This window comes from Garra rufa, chromosome 19 (genome assembly GCF_049309525.1).
Source record: "Garra rufa chromosome 19, GarRuf1.0, whole genome shotgun sequence".
NCBI classification, from domain to species: Eukaryota; Metazoa; Chordata; class Actinopteri; order Cypriniformes; family Cyprinidae; genus Garra; species Garra rufa.
Window position 1 is genome coordinate 7348218 of NC_133379.1, and position 20098 is coordinate 7368315.

The 20098-nt window shown below is 39.9% G+C and overlaps 2 protein-coding genes and 2 pseudogenes across 2 annotated transcripts in view; 2 read left to right on the top strand and 2 right to left on the bottom strand.

Moving 5' to 3' along the window:
* Nucleotides 1-766: 766 nt before the first annotated feature.
* Nucleotides 767-3085, top strand: LOC141291943 (serine/threonine-protein kinase pim-1-like). The gene is made up of 8 exons (XM_073823939.1): nucleotides 767-985; nucleotides 1088-1301; nucleotides 1620-1714; nucleotides 1834-1884; nucleotides 1998-2376; nucleotides 2478-2654; nucleotides 2784-2872; nucleotides 2996-3085. Exons 1-8 carry the CDS (start codon nucleotides 767-769, stop codon nucleotides 3083-3085), a joined length of 1314 nt encoding a protein of 437 aa, XP_073680040.1.
* Nucleotides 3086-3681: 596 nt separating this feature from the next.
* LOC141291944 (von Willebrand factor A domain-containing protein 5A-like) lies at nucleotides 3682-13768 on the bottom strand (annotated as a pseudogene).
* Nucleotides 13769-15359: 1591 nt separating this feature from the next.
* LOC141291945 (serine/threonine-protein kinase pim-1-like) lies at nucleotides 15360-17636 on the top strand (annotated as a pseudogene).
* Nucleotides 17637-17993: 357 nt separating this feature from the next.
* LOC141291947 (cation channel sperm-associated auxiliary subunit gamma-like) overlaps nucleotides 17994-20098 on the bottom strand; it is a 52513-nt gene continuing 50408 nt past the window's right edge. Inside the window, exon 30 of the mRNA XM_073823940.1 lies at nucleotides 17994-18077. Coding sequence (XP_073680041.1) covers nucleotides 17994-18077 — 84 coding nt within the window. The remainder of the gene's footprint in view (nucleotides 18078-20098) is intronic.

Here is a 20098-nt window from a genome sequence, read left to right on the forward strand (position 1 = left end):
TGTTTCTAGGTTTGATTTTTTTAATTTATTGATGTTTTGATGATTTTTTCTATGTAGTATTAGTTGATTTAGTTTATCTGTTTTTTCTCCTCTTATTCACTGTTATACAATTTAAGATTGCTATTATATTCTGTGTATCTGGATTTATATTTCAATATTTTTGTATTGCTCAATTATTCTTCTTTAATAAAAAAAAAAAACCCTGAACGTATTATACGTTGCATAGACGCCCTCTACTGGAGAAACTAACAACATGACAAACACTGACAGCTAATGAATAAATAAATAAATAAATAAATAAAGACATGTTGACCAGAGATTTTGTGTTGTCATATGGCCTAAAAAGTATAAAATTGTATGCATTCATTAATCTTTATACCGAATATATTTATTGAATTTAAAAACAGCAACACAACAATTGCTACTAATAATGAAATGTTTTTGCTTTAAAACCTATAGGTCTATACATACATTATAAATATATTTAAATGCAATAAATAAATAATAATAATAATAATAATTTAATGTAATTTATTTTCTATCATGTTTTATTGATATAGGACTGAACGGGAATCATTAGAGTTTTGAAAAGCCTCGTTCAGTTTACGTAATGTGCGTTGGTTTCTATGGCAATGACGCTGCGTTGTTATGCCAACCCTAAAAAACAATTACGGTACATAACGTTATACGATACAGCTTGCAATAAAGATGTTATCTTAAGCTATGACATTCTTATATTCTTGTAGTGTTCAGTGTTTTCACAGCGATGGGACAGCGAGTTACCAAAGTAAGACCGATGACAGTTGGCGAGGTGTACGATCAACATCTTAGTACACCCCCAAAACCCGGCACCAACACCGCGGTTCAACATCCTCATCCCCGCGATGAGACCCCTGTTGATGCTGGAGGAGGAGGAGAGGAGGTAGGAGGAGTAGGAGTAGGAAAGGAGGGAAAAGAAGGAGGAGAAGGAGAGGAGATAGGAGGAGTAGGAGTAGGAAAGGAGGGAAAAGAAGGAGGAGAAGGAGAGGAGGTAGGAGGAGTAGGAGAAGAGGAGGGAAGACGAGAAAGAGAGAAAGGAGGTGAGGAGAAAGAGAGGAAGGAGGAGGAGAAGGAGGAGAGGAAGGAGGCAGGGAGAGCTGAGGAGAAAAGAAAGAGTAAGAAGTGGTGGCGGAGGCTTCGCTCTTTCTTCCGAGCTGCCAAAAAACAGCCTCCAAAGAGCAGCTCAGGTCAGGGAGAGGTGGAGCAGCAGCAGGATGAGGGAGAGAAGAGGAAGGTGGCATGGGCTGGAAGTAGTAGTGATGGTAAATCACACAACCATGTTATGAAAATGTGTTGTTTCTAAACAGCTCTACTTTGATCATATAAAAACTACTATGATCAAACACAATATCAAAATGTACTAAATGTTGTACTAAAATCCACTTCAAGGCCATGATTAGATCTTTATTCCGTGACATGTTAAAAACATTACTGTTTTATGTCTATACGTACTAATATGTGTTCAAACTTTAAATGTCTATTCATTACATGTATAATTACATGAAAATAAGTTTTGAGTAAGTTTTATTGTGAATACTGCCTGACACATCACAAGTCCAGGTTATTTTATTTTTTAATAGACTACATCTTCAGCCGCTACACCATTGGTGATCAGCTGGGGAAAGGTGGATTCGGCGTGGTGTATGAAGGGAGACGTTTGGATGATGATCTTAAAGTAATTAAATATAAATAATGCATTAACAAGAGAGTAAATGTTTGCCTTGTCTTTTCCTCATCCTATATTCTTAACCCTCTTTGCATTTCTTAAATGAAGTTTTTTGTTTTGTTCAACAGGTGGCTTTGAAATATGTCACTAAGACCACAAACACAGAATGTATTGTCATTGTAAGTACATTGCACTATATAAGCAACATCCAACATCTAATATTAACATTAACACAAGTCCCTATTTGGGAAACCACCCTCATGTAACCATCATAAAAACTCAACTCCTTTAGCCCGATCATCCAAACCCCCTTCCAAAAGAGATCGCCCTCACCATCCTGGCAAACAAGGGTCCCAGCGTGCCAGAGATCATCAGGCTGCTGGACTGGACGGACCACCCTGACCACTTCGTCATGGTCCTCGAATGTCCCTCTCCCTGTGAGAATCTGCTGGAGTTCATCAGGCGTCAGGGTGGAAGCCTCGACGAAGAAACAACAAGGAAGATCATGCGGCAGGTGGCTCACGCTGCAAACATGTGCTACCTCCGCGGAGTGCTCCACCGTGACGTCAAACTCCAGAACCTCCTGATAAACAGGGAGACATCTGAAGTCAAGCTGATTGACTTCGGATGTGGGGACATTCTGAGGAGGACACCGTACTGGTCATACTGTGGTATGTATGATATAATTAATTTCCTCTATCCTAATAGATATGGATCATTTCTCCTGTCCAAAAGCAAACTTACACATTATACAAACTCTGCTCTCCTCCAGGCACAGCAGCGTACTCCCCTCCAGAGTACCACCGCATGCGGAAGTACTACGGCGGGCCAGCGACGGTCTGGTCACTAGGGGTCGTGATGTTCACACTGCTGTGTGGACGCTTGCCTTGTGACTACGACCTCTTCCTGCTGGAGTACAAGCAGTGGTCCAAACCCGGCCTGTCAAAAGGTGAGATCTTCATCACAAAAATAACTAACACATGTAAAACATCTTACAGCTTATCAAATAGAATAGCAATCAAATAGAGCAGATGTCAAGTGTAAGGTTACCAAACATCCTTCCCGTCTTCCTGCACAGAATGCTGTCACCTCCTCAGGGCTCTCCTCCATGAGAAGCCAAGTCGGCGACTTGGCCTGGGGCGAATCATGTCCCACAACTGGTTTAAGGTAGTGAACCTGAGATCAGCTTAAAAAAATATTATGGGAAGGAACCAAAAGGTCAAACATGTTGTTTTTTCTGTTGTTTCAGGTCGTCTCATAAGACCACTCCAGTTGGTGTCTCTCATGCAGCTTAGCGTCTTGCGGGCTGACATCCCTCCTCTCGCCTTCGCGTCTTGCGGGGCAGGCAAGCCACGTGAAGCGTCTTGCGCCTTGGCTTGAGGTAGCAGTATTAGCGTCTGGCGGTACTGCTTCCGGAGGTATGTGTACATATTGTATACATGTACATACTTCTTTTGGTTGTCTCTTTTTGTTTGTCCCATCATGGCCACTCCATTCCTGAGGTTCCTACCACAGCTGTGCCAATGCCAGAGCTCTCTGTCTTCAGCTCCACAATGTCAGAGCTCCCAGAGCTCCCCTGCCACTGCCAGTTGAGAGGTTCTTGTCATGGCTGCCAAGAGCGCTCTCTCTTAATGCCATTCATTCTGGTCATGGCTGGCCCAATGATTCACAGACCCAAGACCATCTCAGTCCTAGAGATACCAGTCTCAGCAACCTTACTCTCCAGGCTTGCTGCCGTGTCTGTCCAGACCCAAGGGCTCAAGGTTGCCAATAATCATCTGTCCTGCTGCCAGAAGTTCCTGTTATAGCAGCCATAGAGGGTGCTGTCATTGGTACCCATTGGTCTACAAGCTTTAATCTGAAATAAATAACAAAACTTGAAATTAATATTTTCATTTAGTAATTTAGCTTTAAACCAAAGCAGTTCAGACATGGGAAACATTACAAACTATGTATCATACAAGTTTCAACAATACTCACAGAACCACAATGCCAAATTTCAATCTGAGGTAAGTAGAAGCTAAAAAAGAAAAACACAGGTAAGTAAAAATGAGAAACTGGTTTAATTAAACTTATTTACAGGACGTGCCTGTTGACTTCGTACCTCATTGAGATGCTGCTTACTCATGGACCATTGTGGAACAAAGAGAATATGATATGAAAAATCACAAAATTGTATTACTTTAAATATATTCATATGTAAAACCTTTAAAAGATGGTAATACAAAGACGTTCATTATTATTGATCTCTCCTGGTTATATCAATAACTGTTGTAGTAGCTAGCATACTTTATCTAAATGAAATGTATGTTGAAATATAGGGACATCATGATATGGAATTCAACTATTAGCTCTATGGACTATTTTAAGGTGTGTTTGGTTTTATTATTGCAGGAAAACTTGGTAAGATTCTTTTTTTTACTTTAATAGTAGTCTCAGCATTGTGTTGTCACCCAAATTTCAATAAAGTAACCATTTTAACCATTCTTTGGCTGTGTGAAAATATCCTCATTGAATAAAGACTGGTCCAACAGCTTCAGATAAACACTGATACACACACACAAACACAACTATAAGAAACAGCAAAAGGGTTCATTTAATCTGATCATAATTTCATTTCAGAACACAATGAGTTTTAAAATATTCTGTATAATAATATGGTGTTGATTTAAACTAATAAAGAATACAAATTTAATGAAACCCTGACAGTAATGGTTAATGAAATACTAATAGTTCTTTGGTCTTTTGATGGATCAGGATGTAAAAACACTGACGTCTTTAGATTCTTAGTTTCTTTGGTCACCTGAAACCCGAGCAGGACATTCCCCACACACACACACACACACACACACACACACACACACACACACACACACACACACACACACACACACACACAGATCGACCACTAAAACACACAAACACTTAAATCATCAGTGTGTGACAGAGAACTGAAGATATTTGCTCCAACGTCTCTTGATGAACGCTGACTGAATGAATGTGGTCTGGAATGGAGATCTCACCTTTCTGAGAGCCAATCCATGACGCTGCCTTCATGGCCACAAACTGCCACTCCACCTGCTGCTCTATTTTACAGCCGTATAACCAGATCAGAGCCAGGAGAGTGGCCCATACTGACCCATCCACCTGTAGACAAATCATCATCCACTTCATTTGTTACTGGACCCTGGACACAATCACTGCTGTCTTATTATTTGATCACATCTCTCACCTGTGCTGGTTTCTGATTGGTCAGCTCGTCCTCCGTTATCTCAAATGCATCAGCCAGTGTGGCGTCCAGCTTCCAGCAGCCTGACGCCTTTTGAAGAGAGTCCAGCTGCAGTAACGGGTCCTTCTGGGGCAATATATATTCACATAGTAGGTAGTATAATGTGTAAATTCAGTATGTAGTGAGCTGGTAAACTAGTATTCCATTCTAAATATAACCATTGCACCAGTCTCATGCAGTAAGTGCATGTAGGTGTCCTGGTATTGATTATGTATACTATACATTTTTTGTCCACATGAGGAAAACATATTTTAAACAATGATTTTTGAAAATGGTTAAGGTTACGGGATACAATATACAGTTTGTAGAGTATAAAAATGATTGTGTTAATGACAGTGGTGTTAATATACAGTCGTGGCCAAAAGTTTTGAGAATTACATAAATATTGGAAATTGGAAAAGTTGCTGCTTAAAGGGATGGTTCGGAGTAGAATTGACTTCATTGCTATGCACTCCGAAGCCCATGTAAATACCCCATACGAAGTTTTTTTTACCTTAGTCGAACATTTATGGAGATATTAGAGTTTTTCGAATTGCTTGTTACAGGAGTGAATGGTACATGTGATGTATCTCGTAAATTGCACCACTAAACGTGCAAGTAATCTTACCAAACTTGTACAGTAGTGTAAATAGGTTATGTACTCACAAAACGCTGCATCGGAACATTTGTAAGTCCACCATGAGTGTTTTAAAAACACGTTTTAGCCGATCCCTACTAGTCTCAAAAACTACAAATGGCGACACGTCGACGTCACTTCCCTGGTTTGAAAAAAGCACGTAAAAGTCCTCCTACAAGTTGACATGCACACAGATGTAGTAGGAGGACTTTTACGTGCTTTTTTCAAACCAGGGAAGTGACGTCGACTTGTAGTTTCTGAGACTAGTAGTTCTCGGGTAAAACGTGTTTTTAAAACACTCATGGTGGACTTATAAATGTTCAGATGCAGCGTTTTGTGAGTACATACCCTATTTACACTACTGTACAAGTTTGGTAAGATTACTTGCACGTTTAGTGGTGCAATTTACGAGATACATTACATGTACCATTCACTCCTGTAACAAGCAATTCGAAAAACTCTAATATCTCCATAAATGTTCGACTAAGGTAAAAAAAACTTTGGATGGGGTATTTAGATGGGCTTCGGAGTGCATAGCAATGAAGTCAATTCTACTCCGAACCATCCCTTTAAGTTTTTATAATAGCAATTTGCATATACTCCAGAATGTTATGAAGAGTGATCAGATGAATTGCATAGTCCTTCTTTGCCATGAAAATTAACTTAATCCCGAAAAAAACTTTCCATTGCATTTCAATGCTGTCATTAAAGGACCTGCTGAGATCATTTCAGTAATCGTCTTGTTAACTCAGGTGAGAATGTTGACAAGCACAAGGCTGGAGATCATTATGTCAGGCTGATTGGGTTAGAATGGCAGACTTGACATGTTAAAAGAAGGGTGATGCTTGAAATCATTGTTCTTCCATTGTTAACCATGGTGACCTGCAAAGAAATGCGTTCAGCCATCATTGCGTTGCATAAAAATGGCTTCACAGGCAAGGATATTGTGGCTACTAAGATTGCACCTAAATCAACAATTTATAGGATCATCAAGAACTTCAAGGAAAGAGGTTCAATTCTTGTTAAGAAGGCTTCAGGGCGTCCAAGAAAGTCCAGCAAGCGCCAGGATCGTCTCCTAAAGAGGATTCAGCTGTGGGATCGGAGTGCCACCAGTGCAGAGCTTGCTCAGGAATGGCAGCAGGCAGGTGTGAGCGCATCTGCACGCACAATGAGGCGAAGACTTTTGGAAGATGGCCTGGTGTCAAGAAGGGCAGCAAAGAAGCCACTTCTCTCCAAAAAAAAAACATCAGGGACAGATTGATCTTCTGCAAAAAGTATGGCGAATGGACTGCTGAGGACTGGGGCAAAGTCATATTCTCCGATGAAGCCTCTTTCCGACAGCAACTTCTTCCAACAATCCAACAACAGTTTGGTGAAGAACAATGCATTTTACAGCACGATGGAGCACCGTGCCATAAGGCAAAAGTGATAACTAAGTGGCTCGGGGACCCAAACGTTGAAATTTTGGGTCCATGGCCTGGAAACTCCCCAGATCTTAATCCCATTGAGAACTTGTGGTCAATCCTCAAGAGGCGTGTGGAAAAATAAAAACCCACTAATTCTGACAAACTCCAAGAAGTGATTATGAAAGAATGGGTTGCTATCAGTCAGGATTTGGCCCAGAAGTTGATTGAGAGCATGCCCAGTCGAATTGCAGAGGTCCTGAAAAAGAAGGGCCAACACTGCAAATACTGATTCTTTGCAAAAATTACATGTAATTGTAATTTGAAACGTATAAAGTGCTTGTAATTATATTTCAGTACACCACAGAAACAACTGAAACAAAGATCTAAAAGCAGTTTAGCAGCAAATTTTGCGAAAAACTAATATTTGTGTCATTCTCAAAACTTTTGGCCTCGACTGGGCATCGGACGGAGTTTCCACACATTAATTTGTAATTTTTAGAGTGTTTAGTGATTCTGAATGGATCTGTATATAAGTTTAGATGCAGTCTTTTGGTCTTGTTTGGTACGGCCGGTTGACTTGTGCTTATTTGTCAGTTACTGTATAATTGACCTTTGAATACTTTTAAGCAGGGCTGGACCGGGACAAAAAAAGGGCCCTGGCATTTTTGCTCAGACCGGCCCACCACAATCGGTCGGACACAATCAAAAAGTACACCATCCTTGCGGTCCCTGTAGATATGCATATCTACTGTTCTATTTCCAAAAACCTCTACAAAGCTGAGAACTAAGTGCTATGGGCCAGTGTACTCACTCTCTCTTTACTCCCTGGTGGTGATCAAAGGTGGCAGAGGAGTAGGGCCTACACAAAGTGAGGGCATCCTGAGAGAGAGAGAGAGAGAGAGAGAGAGAGAGAGAGAGAGAGAGAGAGAGGGACAAGAATGATAACTGAATGAGTAAAATGATCACCATACAAGTATCTTTAATATATAACAATGTAGAGAGATGGTTGCACATATTTCCCGGTACTTTAGCCTACTTTGTGTAATAACAAAAACATTTATTTCAGTGAAGTCCAAATAAATAAATAAATAAAATCCAAAACTCTTAACAATCTTTTGCCTTTTTTTTTTTCAATAGAATTTTTTTTGTGTTTTCATTTTTCTGATAATCAAATGAAAGCATAAACATTTATTTATTTTTAATCAAAATGAAAAATAAACCCTTTTCATTTTTGGCAAACAAACAGAGGTTTACTGTTAAAATCAATACATGGAAGAAAAATTATATTCAGTTTAAAACGTTTAAATAACAATTGTAGTATTTTTTTCTACAATTAAGTGGTTAATCTTAATATTAAGTGGTTAATATTTATTTTTTATCATATATATTGTTTTATGTAAAAAACGCCATTCATCCGCCATTCATACATACAGAGGCAAACGGAACATGCAGGATTCATATTAAAACGGTCTTTTTGCATTTCAGTTTTCACAGACACTAGTCCATATCGCGATTTGAATTAAGTGACAGACCAACTTTTGATTTATTAATCCAAAAATCAACGAATTACGTGGCATTCCGCGCTATAGTAAATTCCGTTTTTATGAATGGAGTCCGCGATCCAGTCCGTGTTTTGAGCTATTTTGAAGCTCATAGTGGGCGGAAGTCGGCCGTCGCCATCTTGGAATCGCGTCACTCCCGGATAATCAAAAATGGGTAAAGAGGCGGGACGTGGGTGGAGCTGGTTGCTGAAACCACGCCCGCCTAGCGCGACAGTGTTGACCATAGATATATATAGATGTCATTCTATATATATATCTATGGTGTTGACAGCAGCTGCAATCCCTGTCACTCAAGTGGCTACGTCCTTAATTATGCTGAACTTTAAGGCTTAATATAACTTAAACGGATGAGTTATAAAAAAATTCACCCCCCTCACAGTTGACATGAAGGGCAAAACTAGCTATATAGACCAAAACCATTTTTTGAACCAGGCTGTAAACATACTTTTTTGGGCATTTTAACATGGGGAGTCAATGGGACTGACTCCCTTTTGCAGCCAGTCTCTAGCGGCCAGTCGATGAATTGCAGTTTAAGTCACTTCCGTGTTGGTTTCAACAGAGAGAGCGGGAGGTTGCCGCTTGGCTAAGCAACAGGAACATCAGTTGTGGGCTGCAACTTTCACTTTTAAATGACAATATCCTGGCCGGACCACTGTTGTCAGTGATATAAGTATTTGAAATTAACATGATTTCTTAATGTCTAGTGACATGTCAGCCTGGGCCATTTTATGATTAACTGAAATAAATTTCTTACAAACGGTAAAAAACCTTTAAATCTATCTTAAATTTGTTTTGTTTAAAAATAATTACATGGAATTGAAAAGTAATAACACTAGAACACAAAGGTTTTGGTCATTATTTATTTGGAGAGGAGGGGTAAACAGAGCACCCACAATCAGAGCACTAATGCTTAAAGTCTGTCTTTTACTACTAGTCAGTAACTACACTGATTTGTTTTATTCACAAAAAAGAACGCATTCATTGTGGAATCAGACTACATTAGTTGCGCTGTTTTTTTGTGTGCGGTAGATTCAGAAATACAGATCTTTGGTTATTGTGTGGCGTCTTGCTGTTTTTCATTGGCCATAGTTGCAACGCCTCCGGACAGCTCATACAAGACCAAGTCCTATCTAAATGCATGGGGGAATCCTGAAATCTCTCCAGCTCATCTCGCAATTAAATTACATGATTCAAATCAGCAACAAAATCTGAAATGAACTGCCCCATTAATGTTGTTTCTTATGCTCAAATAGCATTTAAAAGGCTTATTTTTCAGGCTAGACCAGCCAATGGGTATGCGCAGTCATAACATGCTTATTACTGTGCATGCGCATTGGCTGGTCTAGCCTCAGGTATGGGAAGCCGTTTTAGCATTAGGGAAGCGTTACTCGTCGTAATTGCATTTTTACTAGTAACAATTCAATTACAGAGCTCTATAATACAATTTTTTACTAGTAACAATGCCAATTAAAGAGCTCTCTGATTCAATTGTTATTAGTAAGAACTGAATTAGAGAGCTATTTAATTCAATTACATGCTTCTGCAATTAAACATATCTTCAATGTGTTTTTTGACTAGTAGAAATTAATTTGTAGAGCTCTCTAATTGAATTGTTACTAGTAAATATTGAATTGTAGAGCTCTGTAATTGAATTGTTACTAGTAAAAATGCAATTAGGACGAGTAACACTTACTCAGTTTACAAATGTAAACTGTCACCTGACAACTATTTTGAAATCATACGTTTAACTGGATTTAAACTAGCCTGACAAGCCAGACCCACATAAAGGGTCTGGGCACTCTCCACAGACAGGGCTCAACCGGAGGGGTGGGATAAACGGTTGTCTTTCAAACTCCCTCTCCACGCAATAGGATAGCCCTACAACCAATCAGAGCAATGAAGAAGGTGACGTAGTCAGAGCGACGAAGATTTTTAACGAAAACTGGTGCAGTCTGTCAGCCAAATAATGGACATAGATTTGCACCAGACCTTTAAAAGTAAACAAAAACATGCACAGACAAATCCAAATTACACCCTGCGGCTTGTGACAATACATTTATGTCCTAAGACACGAAACGATCGGTTTTTGCAAGAAACAGTATCATTTTTTACCTTCGATACACAGTCACGTCCTTCTGTCATGAGCACGAGTTTAGCATTCGACTCGTTACATGTGAACGCGCTCTGGCGTAGTATACGCAAACGCCAAAAGGGGAAATCGGTGAAAAGTCCTGGTTGAGTTTCACAAGCAAATGTAATCTTTTAGCTTTAAATCGGTTTGAACAACCAGGATAAGCGCAAGTAATTACCATTTTGAATAGCCGTTATACCCACAATCTCTGTGCACTCTGTGTGTAAACAATGAGTGTTGTATTCATGCGACAGATCGCTTCCGGTGTTTGCGTATTCTACGCCAGAGCGCGTTCACATGTAACGAGCCTGATGCTAAACTCGTGCTCAGGACAGATGGACGTGGCTGTTTATCAAAGGTAAAAAATTATACAGTTCAGTTTTTCACACGTAATTCATGGAACCAGAGAATGTCTGACGGAACTTATGGTCGCAGGTCAGTCGCCATCATGTTAAGCCCGCCCACCCGGTGTCCCGGTACATGTCCCGGTACATCTTGGATTTTTCGAAATCTTAAGTGAATTGAGAGTAACTAGACTGCCCTTGGAAGCAAATGTAATTTGCTGCCGCTAGGGGCGCGTCTAGATTCTAGGCTAGATTTAAAGATTTATTTTTTTCTGAGGAATTTGTGATTGGTGCTCATCATGCAAAAGCCACTGCCACATATTGGCATCTAGGGATTTTCTATAACCAGTGCATATCTGAAGAATTTGTTTTCAAAAGTTCACAATGAGAGCACTAACCTTTCGTCGGCAGTCTTCTCTGCAGCAGGGGTCCTTTGCTGTCTTTATTCACAGCAATGAAGGCTGTATGAACACTGCTCACTCCTGCCTGAACACTGAGCTCCACCATCCTGCTCCTGATGCCATCAACATCTGCAGCACCTGACCTCTCCTCCTGCTCCAGAGAACAGATCAGGGTCTGGTGAATGGACAACCTTCAGGAACATGGAGGAAATTAGCTGAATTAGAAAAGCAAACAGCTAATGTCACTCCAATTCAACGTGTTTCTATGTGTGTTTTTGTGTTTTACCCTGTTTCCTCAGTTGGTTTGAGGCAGAAGTGAAGCTGGTTTGTTACTGGTCGATCTTTAAGACTGTATTTGACTGTCACTGTTCCCTCAGAGCCTCCTGAACTCTATGAGAGAGAAAAGGACAGATTTTTATTTTCTAAACAAATAGGAAACACTGGAATTAAAAAGAAACACATGCTAAATCACCTCAAACTCACCTCTCTTTTAAGTTGGGCATAAGTGCCCTTTCACCCTGGAAGAGATCATTGATGGTTGGAGACAGTGTGTCAACAGTAACGCCATCTGGAAGGGTGCGCCACTCGCGTCCAGTGTAGACACAGTGAAAGAGAAACCATTGAGACACTTTGTGAAACATTTGTGGCTGTGAAATCCAGTGGACAGCTTTACTTTGGGCTGTATGCGGTCGATGTCTGTGATAAACTGAGCGTGACCAGATCCCTCCCTGGCCATTCCTGGGATGAGGGCAGCACTTACACCCTCACCAGTCCCGAATGAGAAACACCTGAAGACACAATAAACTCTGTTACTGTTAGTGATGAAGATATGAATGATGGACAGATCAAAACCAGCAGACCTTCACCTGTGAGAGTGAGCGTGACTTTTCACCAGGTCCAGCACCTCTTTAGCGTTTCCCACCTCTCCATCAGTGAAGATGTACAGCTGAAGAGCAAAACAAAATTAAATCTTTGACTAAGATCCATTACATTAGTACAGTGTATCATTCAGGTGCACATTGTTGTACCTGTCTGGGGTATTTGGGGTTACAGCGCTGACTGTTTTAGAGGCTGTAAAAAGACCAATCTATCTTTTTGTAACTGACCATATAAAGTTATGATAAATATTAAAGAAAAAAACGTTGTCTTGTCTTAAAAAAGTTTTAAGACAAGTGTAAGCAGTTTATGCAACAAATTCTTACTGTACACAAGTCATTGGTATTTTTTTCACAGTCCAATAAAACCCCCAAAACATTAACTCAACACCCGTTACAAATCTACGTTCTGGCATAAAAATATCCTGTTACTGAATCTTAAATCTTAAACTTTGCACTTTCAGTGCGCATCTGTGCTCCTCTCTCATGATACATCATGCTGCCCATACTGCCTGATCTGTCAATCACAAATACAAACTCACCTTGAGTTCCCAGTGATTTCAACACTTCCTCTGGGAACTCTGGGTACAAACTTATCATGACCACTGGGTCCCACATCAGAGAGCCTAAAATAAAGAGAAAAGCTGTGTCTCAAATGACACAGTATGCACTATGTACTGTAGAAGCTACAGTAGTACCTGCTGGTGTGTAGCTCAGTGACATAGATGATGGTGACGGCAGCATTCTGATCCGCCAACAGACACCCAAAACTCAGTCTGAACACATCAGGACTCTCTGCACTCTGCTTCCAATGGAAACACTTGCTGACCTGAACTCACATTATGTGATGCACAATAAAAAATATATGCAACTGAGCTGCGGTTTATATTTGGACTCACGCTTTCTCTGTCCTGCACCACAATCTCCTGCTTTCCGATCTTGGCACTGAAGTGGCAGACAGCAGCATCAGCAGGCAGAGGGAAGACGAACAAGGCCTCCAGGGGGCGCTCTTCTTCATTCACATACTGCAGAGTGGAGGAGACTGTGGCTACATGATCCTGAACCCCAACCTCCACTGAGTCACACAAACCAACACAACAACATCACAAAAACAGATATATCTCATACAGCTCTGATTAAAAAAGATTGTATTAGACACTCTATATTTAAAATGACACTCTCTTAAGAACATGAACGTATAGAAATATAATTATAATTTGGTGAACAAGGGAGAACGGCACATATGCTCCATATGACATTTATGAAAAATGCACTTCTTAAAAGAAACATTGTTTCGGTTAAAATCGACTAACTTGTCTGTATGGGAACACCTCAGCCCTTACACATGTTAAAAAAGTTTTAATTTAGGAAACAGTAATTGTAAACAGGTTAAATCATACCTGAACATTTTTCTCGGAGAGAACACCGAAGTTCTCCATTGTCACGCTCCGTTAGAGTTAATGACTAGAAGACCTAACCTTCCTTCGAAAGTGAATGAAAGAAACACTAACGTTGCTACTTTTATCTCTGGTTACCGACAGAGTCATTAAATGATTAAATGTTTTTAGTGTCTAGCGTTTGAGGAAGAGACGATTTCTGTCTTTGAAACACCGCAGCAGCATTAATAATCAGAGACCGTTAACTCCAAAGTCCCTTTTAAGGCAAGGCATGTCACTCGGCGACCATCTTTGAAACGCTACTCAGGCAGGCAAGTGCAGCTCCTATCTCTTTGAATGGGGAAACATCAAATTCTCCAAAACTGTTCGCCAAGTTTAGGATTAAATTTCATATTTTAAATCTCCAAAGAAATCCAAAGAACTACCTCATAAATATGGTTCCTTGTACTCCAATAGCGTTTAAAAACGCTTATTTTTCCGGCTAAATGAGCCAGTGCGCATGCGCAGAACTGAGTGCACGTCTTAGAGCACCGATCGTTTCTATAGCAACCGGGACTTCTAACTGCAGCTGCAGTGACGCGCTGACTTTACTAATCAACGATTGGCTCTTTCACTAAGAAGGCGGGGCTTCGCGGCCATAATGAACGTTGCATTTTTCCCCATTCAAAACTACACGTCTTTGGTTAACTCTGCGTTGTGTTCTGACGCCCCACGTTATTTAAATTGAGGTTTGGCTCATGAATATTAAGTACAGTGTAGGAGTGAAAACTTTCTATGCAGCTTCTAACCATACGGCTGATTCTTCCATTAAATCTATTCATTTACGTTGAAAAGTTTGATTGCATATATTTAACTAGTTTTCCTTAATTTAATATCTTTTGCACGGAAATGGAGATTTACCACTTCAGATTCCACCAGACTGTAATCCAAATCTGAACATATTCATGTCTTTTCTCTTCTTATTCACTGTTATACAGTTTAAGATTGCTATGCTCTGTGTATCTGGATATATTTTAATATTTTTTATCATTTTAAAATTTTTGTAATGCTCAATTATTATTCTTTAATAAAATAAAAACAAATGAACATATTATACGTTGAATAGACGCCCTCTACTGGAGAAACTAACAACACGACAAACACTGACAACTCATAAATAAATAAAGACATGTTGACCAGAAATTTTGTTGTCATATGGCCCAAAAAGTATGAAATTATATGCATTCATTGGTCTTTATACCAAATATATTTATTGAATTTAAAAACAACAACAACAACAACAACAAAACAATTGCTATTAATAATGAAATAATGTTTTTGCTTTAAAACCTATAGGTCTACACATACATTATAAATATATTTAAATGAAAAAATCATTTAATGTAATTTATTTTCGATCATGTTTTATTGATATAGGACTGAACTGGAATCATCGGGAAAGTTTTTAAAAGCCTCGTTCAGTCTACGTAATGTGCGTTGGTTTCTATGGCAATGACGTTGCGTTGTTATGCCAACCCTAAAAAAAACAATTACGGTACATATTCGATACAGCTTGCAATACAGATGTTGTTTTAAGCTATGACATTCTGACATTCTTTGTGGTTTTGTTGTAGTGGTCAGTGTTTTCACAGCGATGGGACAGCGAGTTACAAAAGTAAGACCGATGACGGTTGGCGAGGTGTACGATCAACATCTTAGTACACCCCCAAAACCCGGCACCAAAACGGCGGTTCAACATCCTCCTCCCCGCGATGAGACCCCTGTTGGTGCTGGAGGAGGAGGAGAGGAGGTAGGAGGAGTAGGAGAAGGAAAGGAGGGAAAAGAAGGAGAGGAGGAGGGAAGAGGAGAAGGAGAGGAGGGAGGTGAGGAGAAGGAGAGGAAGGAGGAGGAGAAGGAGGAGAGAAAGGAGGAAGAGAAGGAGGAGAGGAAGGAGAAGGAGAAGGAGGAGAGGAAGGAGGAAGAGAAGGAGGAGAGGAAGGAGAAGGAGGAGAGGAAGGAGGCAGGGAGAGCTGAGGAGAAAAGAAAGAGTAAGAAGTGGTGGCGGAGGCTTCGCTCTTTCTTCCGAGCTGCCAAAAAACCGCCTCCAAAGAGCAGCTCAGGTCAGGGAGAGGTGGAGCAGCAGCAGGATGAGGGAGAGAAGAGGAAGGTGGCATGGGCTGGAAGAAGTAGTGATGGTAAATCACACAACCATGTTATGAAAATGTGTTGTTTCTAAACAGCCCTACTTTGATCATATAAAAACTACTATGATCAAACACAATATCAAAATGTACTAAATGTTGTACTAAAATCACCTTCAAGGCCATGATTAGATCTTTATTCCGTGACATGTTAAAAACATTACTGTTTTATGTCTATACGTACTAATGTGTGTTCAAACTTGAAATATCCATTAATTACATGTATAATTACATGAAAAAAGTTTTGAGTAAGTTTTATTGTGAATACTGCCTGAAACATCACAAGTCCAGGTTAATTTATTTTTTTAATAGACTACATCTTCAGCCGCTACACCATTGGTGATCAGCTGGGGAAAGGTGGATTCGGCGTGGTGTATGAAGGGAGACGCTTGGATGATGATCTTAAAGTAAGTAAATATAAATAATGCATTAACAAGAGAGTAAATGTTTGCCTTGTCTTTTCCTCATCCTATATTCTTAACCCTGTTTGCATTTCTTAAATGAAGTTTTTTGTTTTGTTCAACAGGTGGCTTTGAAATATGTCACTAAGACCACAAACACAGAATGTATTGTCATTGTAAGTACATTGCACTATATAAACAACATCCAACATCTAATATTAACATTAACACAAGTCCCTATTTGGGAAACCACCCTCATGTAACCATCATAAAAACTCAACTCCTTTAGCCCGATCATCCAAACCCCCTTCCAAAAGAGATCGCCCTCACCATCCTGGCAAACAAGGGTCCCAGCGTGCCAGAGATCATCAGGCTGCTGGACTGGACGGACCACCCTGACCACTTTGTCATGGTCCTCGAATGTCCCTCTCCCTGTGAGAATCTGCTGGAGTTCATCAGGCGTCAGGGTGGAAGCCTCGACGAAGAAACAACAAGGAAGATCATGCGGCAGGTGGCTCACGCTGCAAACATGTGCTACCTCCGCGGAGTGCTCCACCGTGACGTCAAACTCCAGAACCTCCTGATAAACAGGGAGACATCTGAAGTCAAGCTGATTGACTTCGGATGTGGGGACATTCTGAGGAGGACACCGTACTGGTCATACTGTGGTATGTATGATATAATTCATTTCCTCTATCCTAATAGATATGGATCATTTCTCCTGTCCAAAAGCAAACTTACACATTATACAAACTCTGCTCTCCTCCAGGTACAGCAGCGTACTCCCCTCCAGAGTACCACCGCATGCGGAAGTACTACGGCGGGCCAGCGACGGTCTGGTCACTAGGGGTCGTGATGTTCACACTGCTGTGTGGACGCTTGCCTTGTGACTACGACCTCTTCCTGCTGGAGTACAAGCAGTGGTCCAAACCCGGCCTGTCAAAAGGTGAGATCTTCATCACAAAAATAACTAACACATGTAAAACATCTTACAGCTTATCAAATAGAATAGCAATCAAATAGAGCAGATGTCAAGTGTAAGGTTACCAAACGTCTTTCCCGTCTTCCTGCTCAGAATGCTGTCACCTCCTCAGGGCTCTCCTCCATGAGAAGCCAAGTCGGCGACTTGGCCTGGGGCGAATCATGTCCCATAACTGGTTTAAGGTAGTGAACCTGAGATCAGCTCAAAAAAATATTATGGGAAGGAACCAAAAGGTCAAACCTGTTGTTTTTTCTGTTGTTTCAGGTCGTCTCATAAGACCACTCCAGTTGGTGTCTCTCATGCAGCTTAGCGTCTTGCGGGCTGACATCCCTCCTCTCGCCACGTGAAGCGTCTTGCGCCTTGGCTTGAGGTAGCAGTATTAGCGTCTGGCGGTACTGCTTCCGGAGGTATGTGTACATATTGTATACATGTACATACTTCTTTTGGTTGTCTCTTTTTGTTTGTCCCATCATGGCCACTCCATTCCTGAGGTTCCTACCACAGCTGTTCCAATGCCAGAGCTCTCTGTCTTCAGCTCCACAATGCCAGAGCTCCCAGAGCTCCCCTGCCACTGCCAGTTGAGAGGTTCTTGTCATGGCTGCCTAAAGCTCTCTCTCTAAATGCCATTCATTCTGGTCATGGCTGGCCCAATGATTCACAGACCCAAGACCATCTCAGTCCTAGAGATACCAGTCTCAGCAACCTTACTCTCCAGGCTTGCTGCCGTGTCTGTCCAGACCCAAGGGCTCAAGGTTGCCAATAATCATCTGTCCTGCTGCCAGAAGTTCCTGTTATAGCAGCCATAGAGGGTGCTGTCATTGGTACCCATTGGTCTACAAGCTGTAATCTGAAATAAATAACAAAACTTGAAATTAATATTTTCATTTAGTAATTTAGCTTTAAACCAAAGCAGTTCAGACATGGGAAACATTACAAACTATGTATCATACAAGTTTCAACAATACTCACAGAACCACAATGCCAAATTTCAATCTGAGGTAAGTAGAAGCTAAAAAAGAAAAACACAGGTAAGTAGAAATAAGAAACTGGTTTAATTAAACTTATTTACAGGACGTGCCTGTTGACTTCATACCTCATTGAGAAATGCTACTTATTCATGGATCATCGTGGAACAGAGAGAATATGATATGAAAAATCACAAAATTGTATTACTTTAAATATTTTCATATGTAAAACCTTTAAAAGACGGTAATACAAAGATGTTCATTATTATTGATCTCTCCTGGTTATATCAATAACTGTTGTAGTAGCTAGCATACTTTCTCTAAATGAAATGTATGTTGAAATCTAGGGACATCATGATATGGAATTCAAATATTAGCTCTATGGACTATTTTAAGGTGTGTTTGGTTTTATTATTGCATGAAAACTTGGTAAGATTCTTCTTTTTTTACTTTAATAGTAGTCTCAGCATTGTGTTTTCACCCAAATTTCAATAAAGTAACCATTTTAACTATTCTTTGGCTGTGTGAAAATCATTGAATAAAGACCGGTCCAACAGCTTCAAATAAACACTGATACACACACACAAACACAACTATAAGAAACAGCAAAAGGGTTTGTTTAATCTGATCATCATTTTATTTCAGAACACAATGAGTTTTAAAATATTCTGTATAATAATATGGTGTTGATTTAAACTAATAAAGAACACAAATTTAATGAAACCCTGACAGTAATGGTTAATGAAACACTATCAGTTCTTTGGCCTTCAGGATGTAAAAACACTGACATCTTTAGATTCTTAGTCCCTTTGGTCACCTGATACCCGAGCAGGACACCACCCCCTGCCCTCTTATTATTTGATCACATCTCTCACCTGTGCTGGTTTCTGATTGGTCGGCTCGTCCTCCGTTATCTCATTGCATCAGCCAGTGTGGCGTCCAGCTTCCAGCAGCCTGACGCCTTTTGGAGAGAGACCAGCTGCAGTAACGGGTCCTTCTGGGGCAATATATATTCACAGTATAATGTGTAAATTCAGTATGTAGTGAGCTGGTAAACTAGTATTCCATTCTAAATGTGACCCTGGACCACAAAACCAGTCATAAGGTAAAATTTTACAAAACTGAGATGTATATATAATATGAGAGCTCAGTAAATAAGCTTTCTATTGATGAATGGTTTGTTAGGATAGGACAATATTTGGTCGAGATACATCTATTTGAATATCTGGAATCTGAGGGTGCAAAAAAATCTAAATCCTGAGAAAATCACCTTTAAAGTTGTCCAAATTAGATTCTTAACAATGCATATTACTAATCAAAAATTACATTTTGATACATTTACAGTAGGAATTTTACAAAAAATCTTCATGGAACATGATCTTTACTTAATTTCCTAATGATTTTTGGTATAAAAGAAAAATCAATAATTTTGACCCATTCAATGTATTTTTGGCTATTGCTACAAATATACCCCAGCGACTTAAGACTGGTTTTGTGGTCCAGGGTCACAAATATAACCATTGTGCCAGTCTCATGTGGTAAGTGCATGTAGGTGTCCTGGTATTGATTATGTATAGAAGAAAAAAAAATCAGTTAACAAGTCTGAAGTCTTAAACACACATTTATAAATGGTACACAGTTGGTGATGTAAATAAGGAATTGGTAAAGGTATTGGGACTATTTGCTAGATTAGATATACAATTATAGCTAACATAGACTTTACTACATAAACTTTTAAACTTAGCTGGAGAAATAATATCATTTTGTTGTAGCTTACTTCTGTTAGTTTTACATTCAAGTATTTTGAATCTACTCAGTAATTTCCATTTTAATGAGAGACTGCT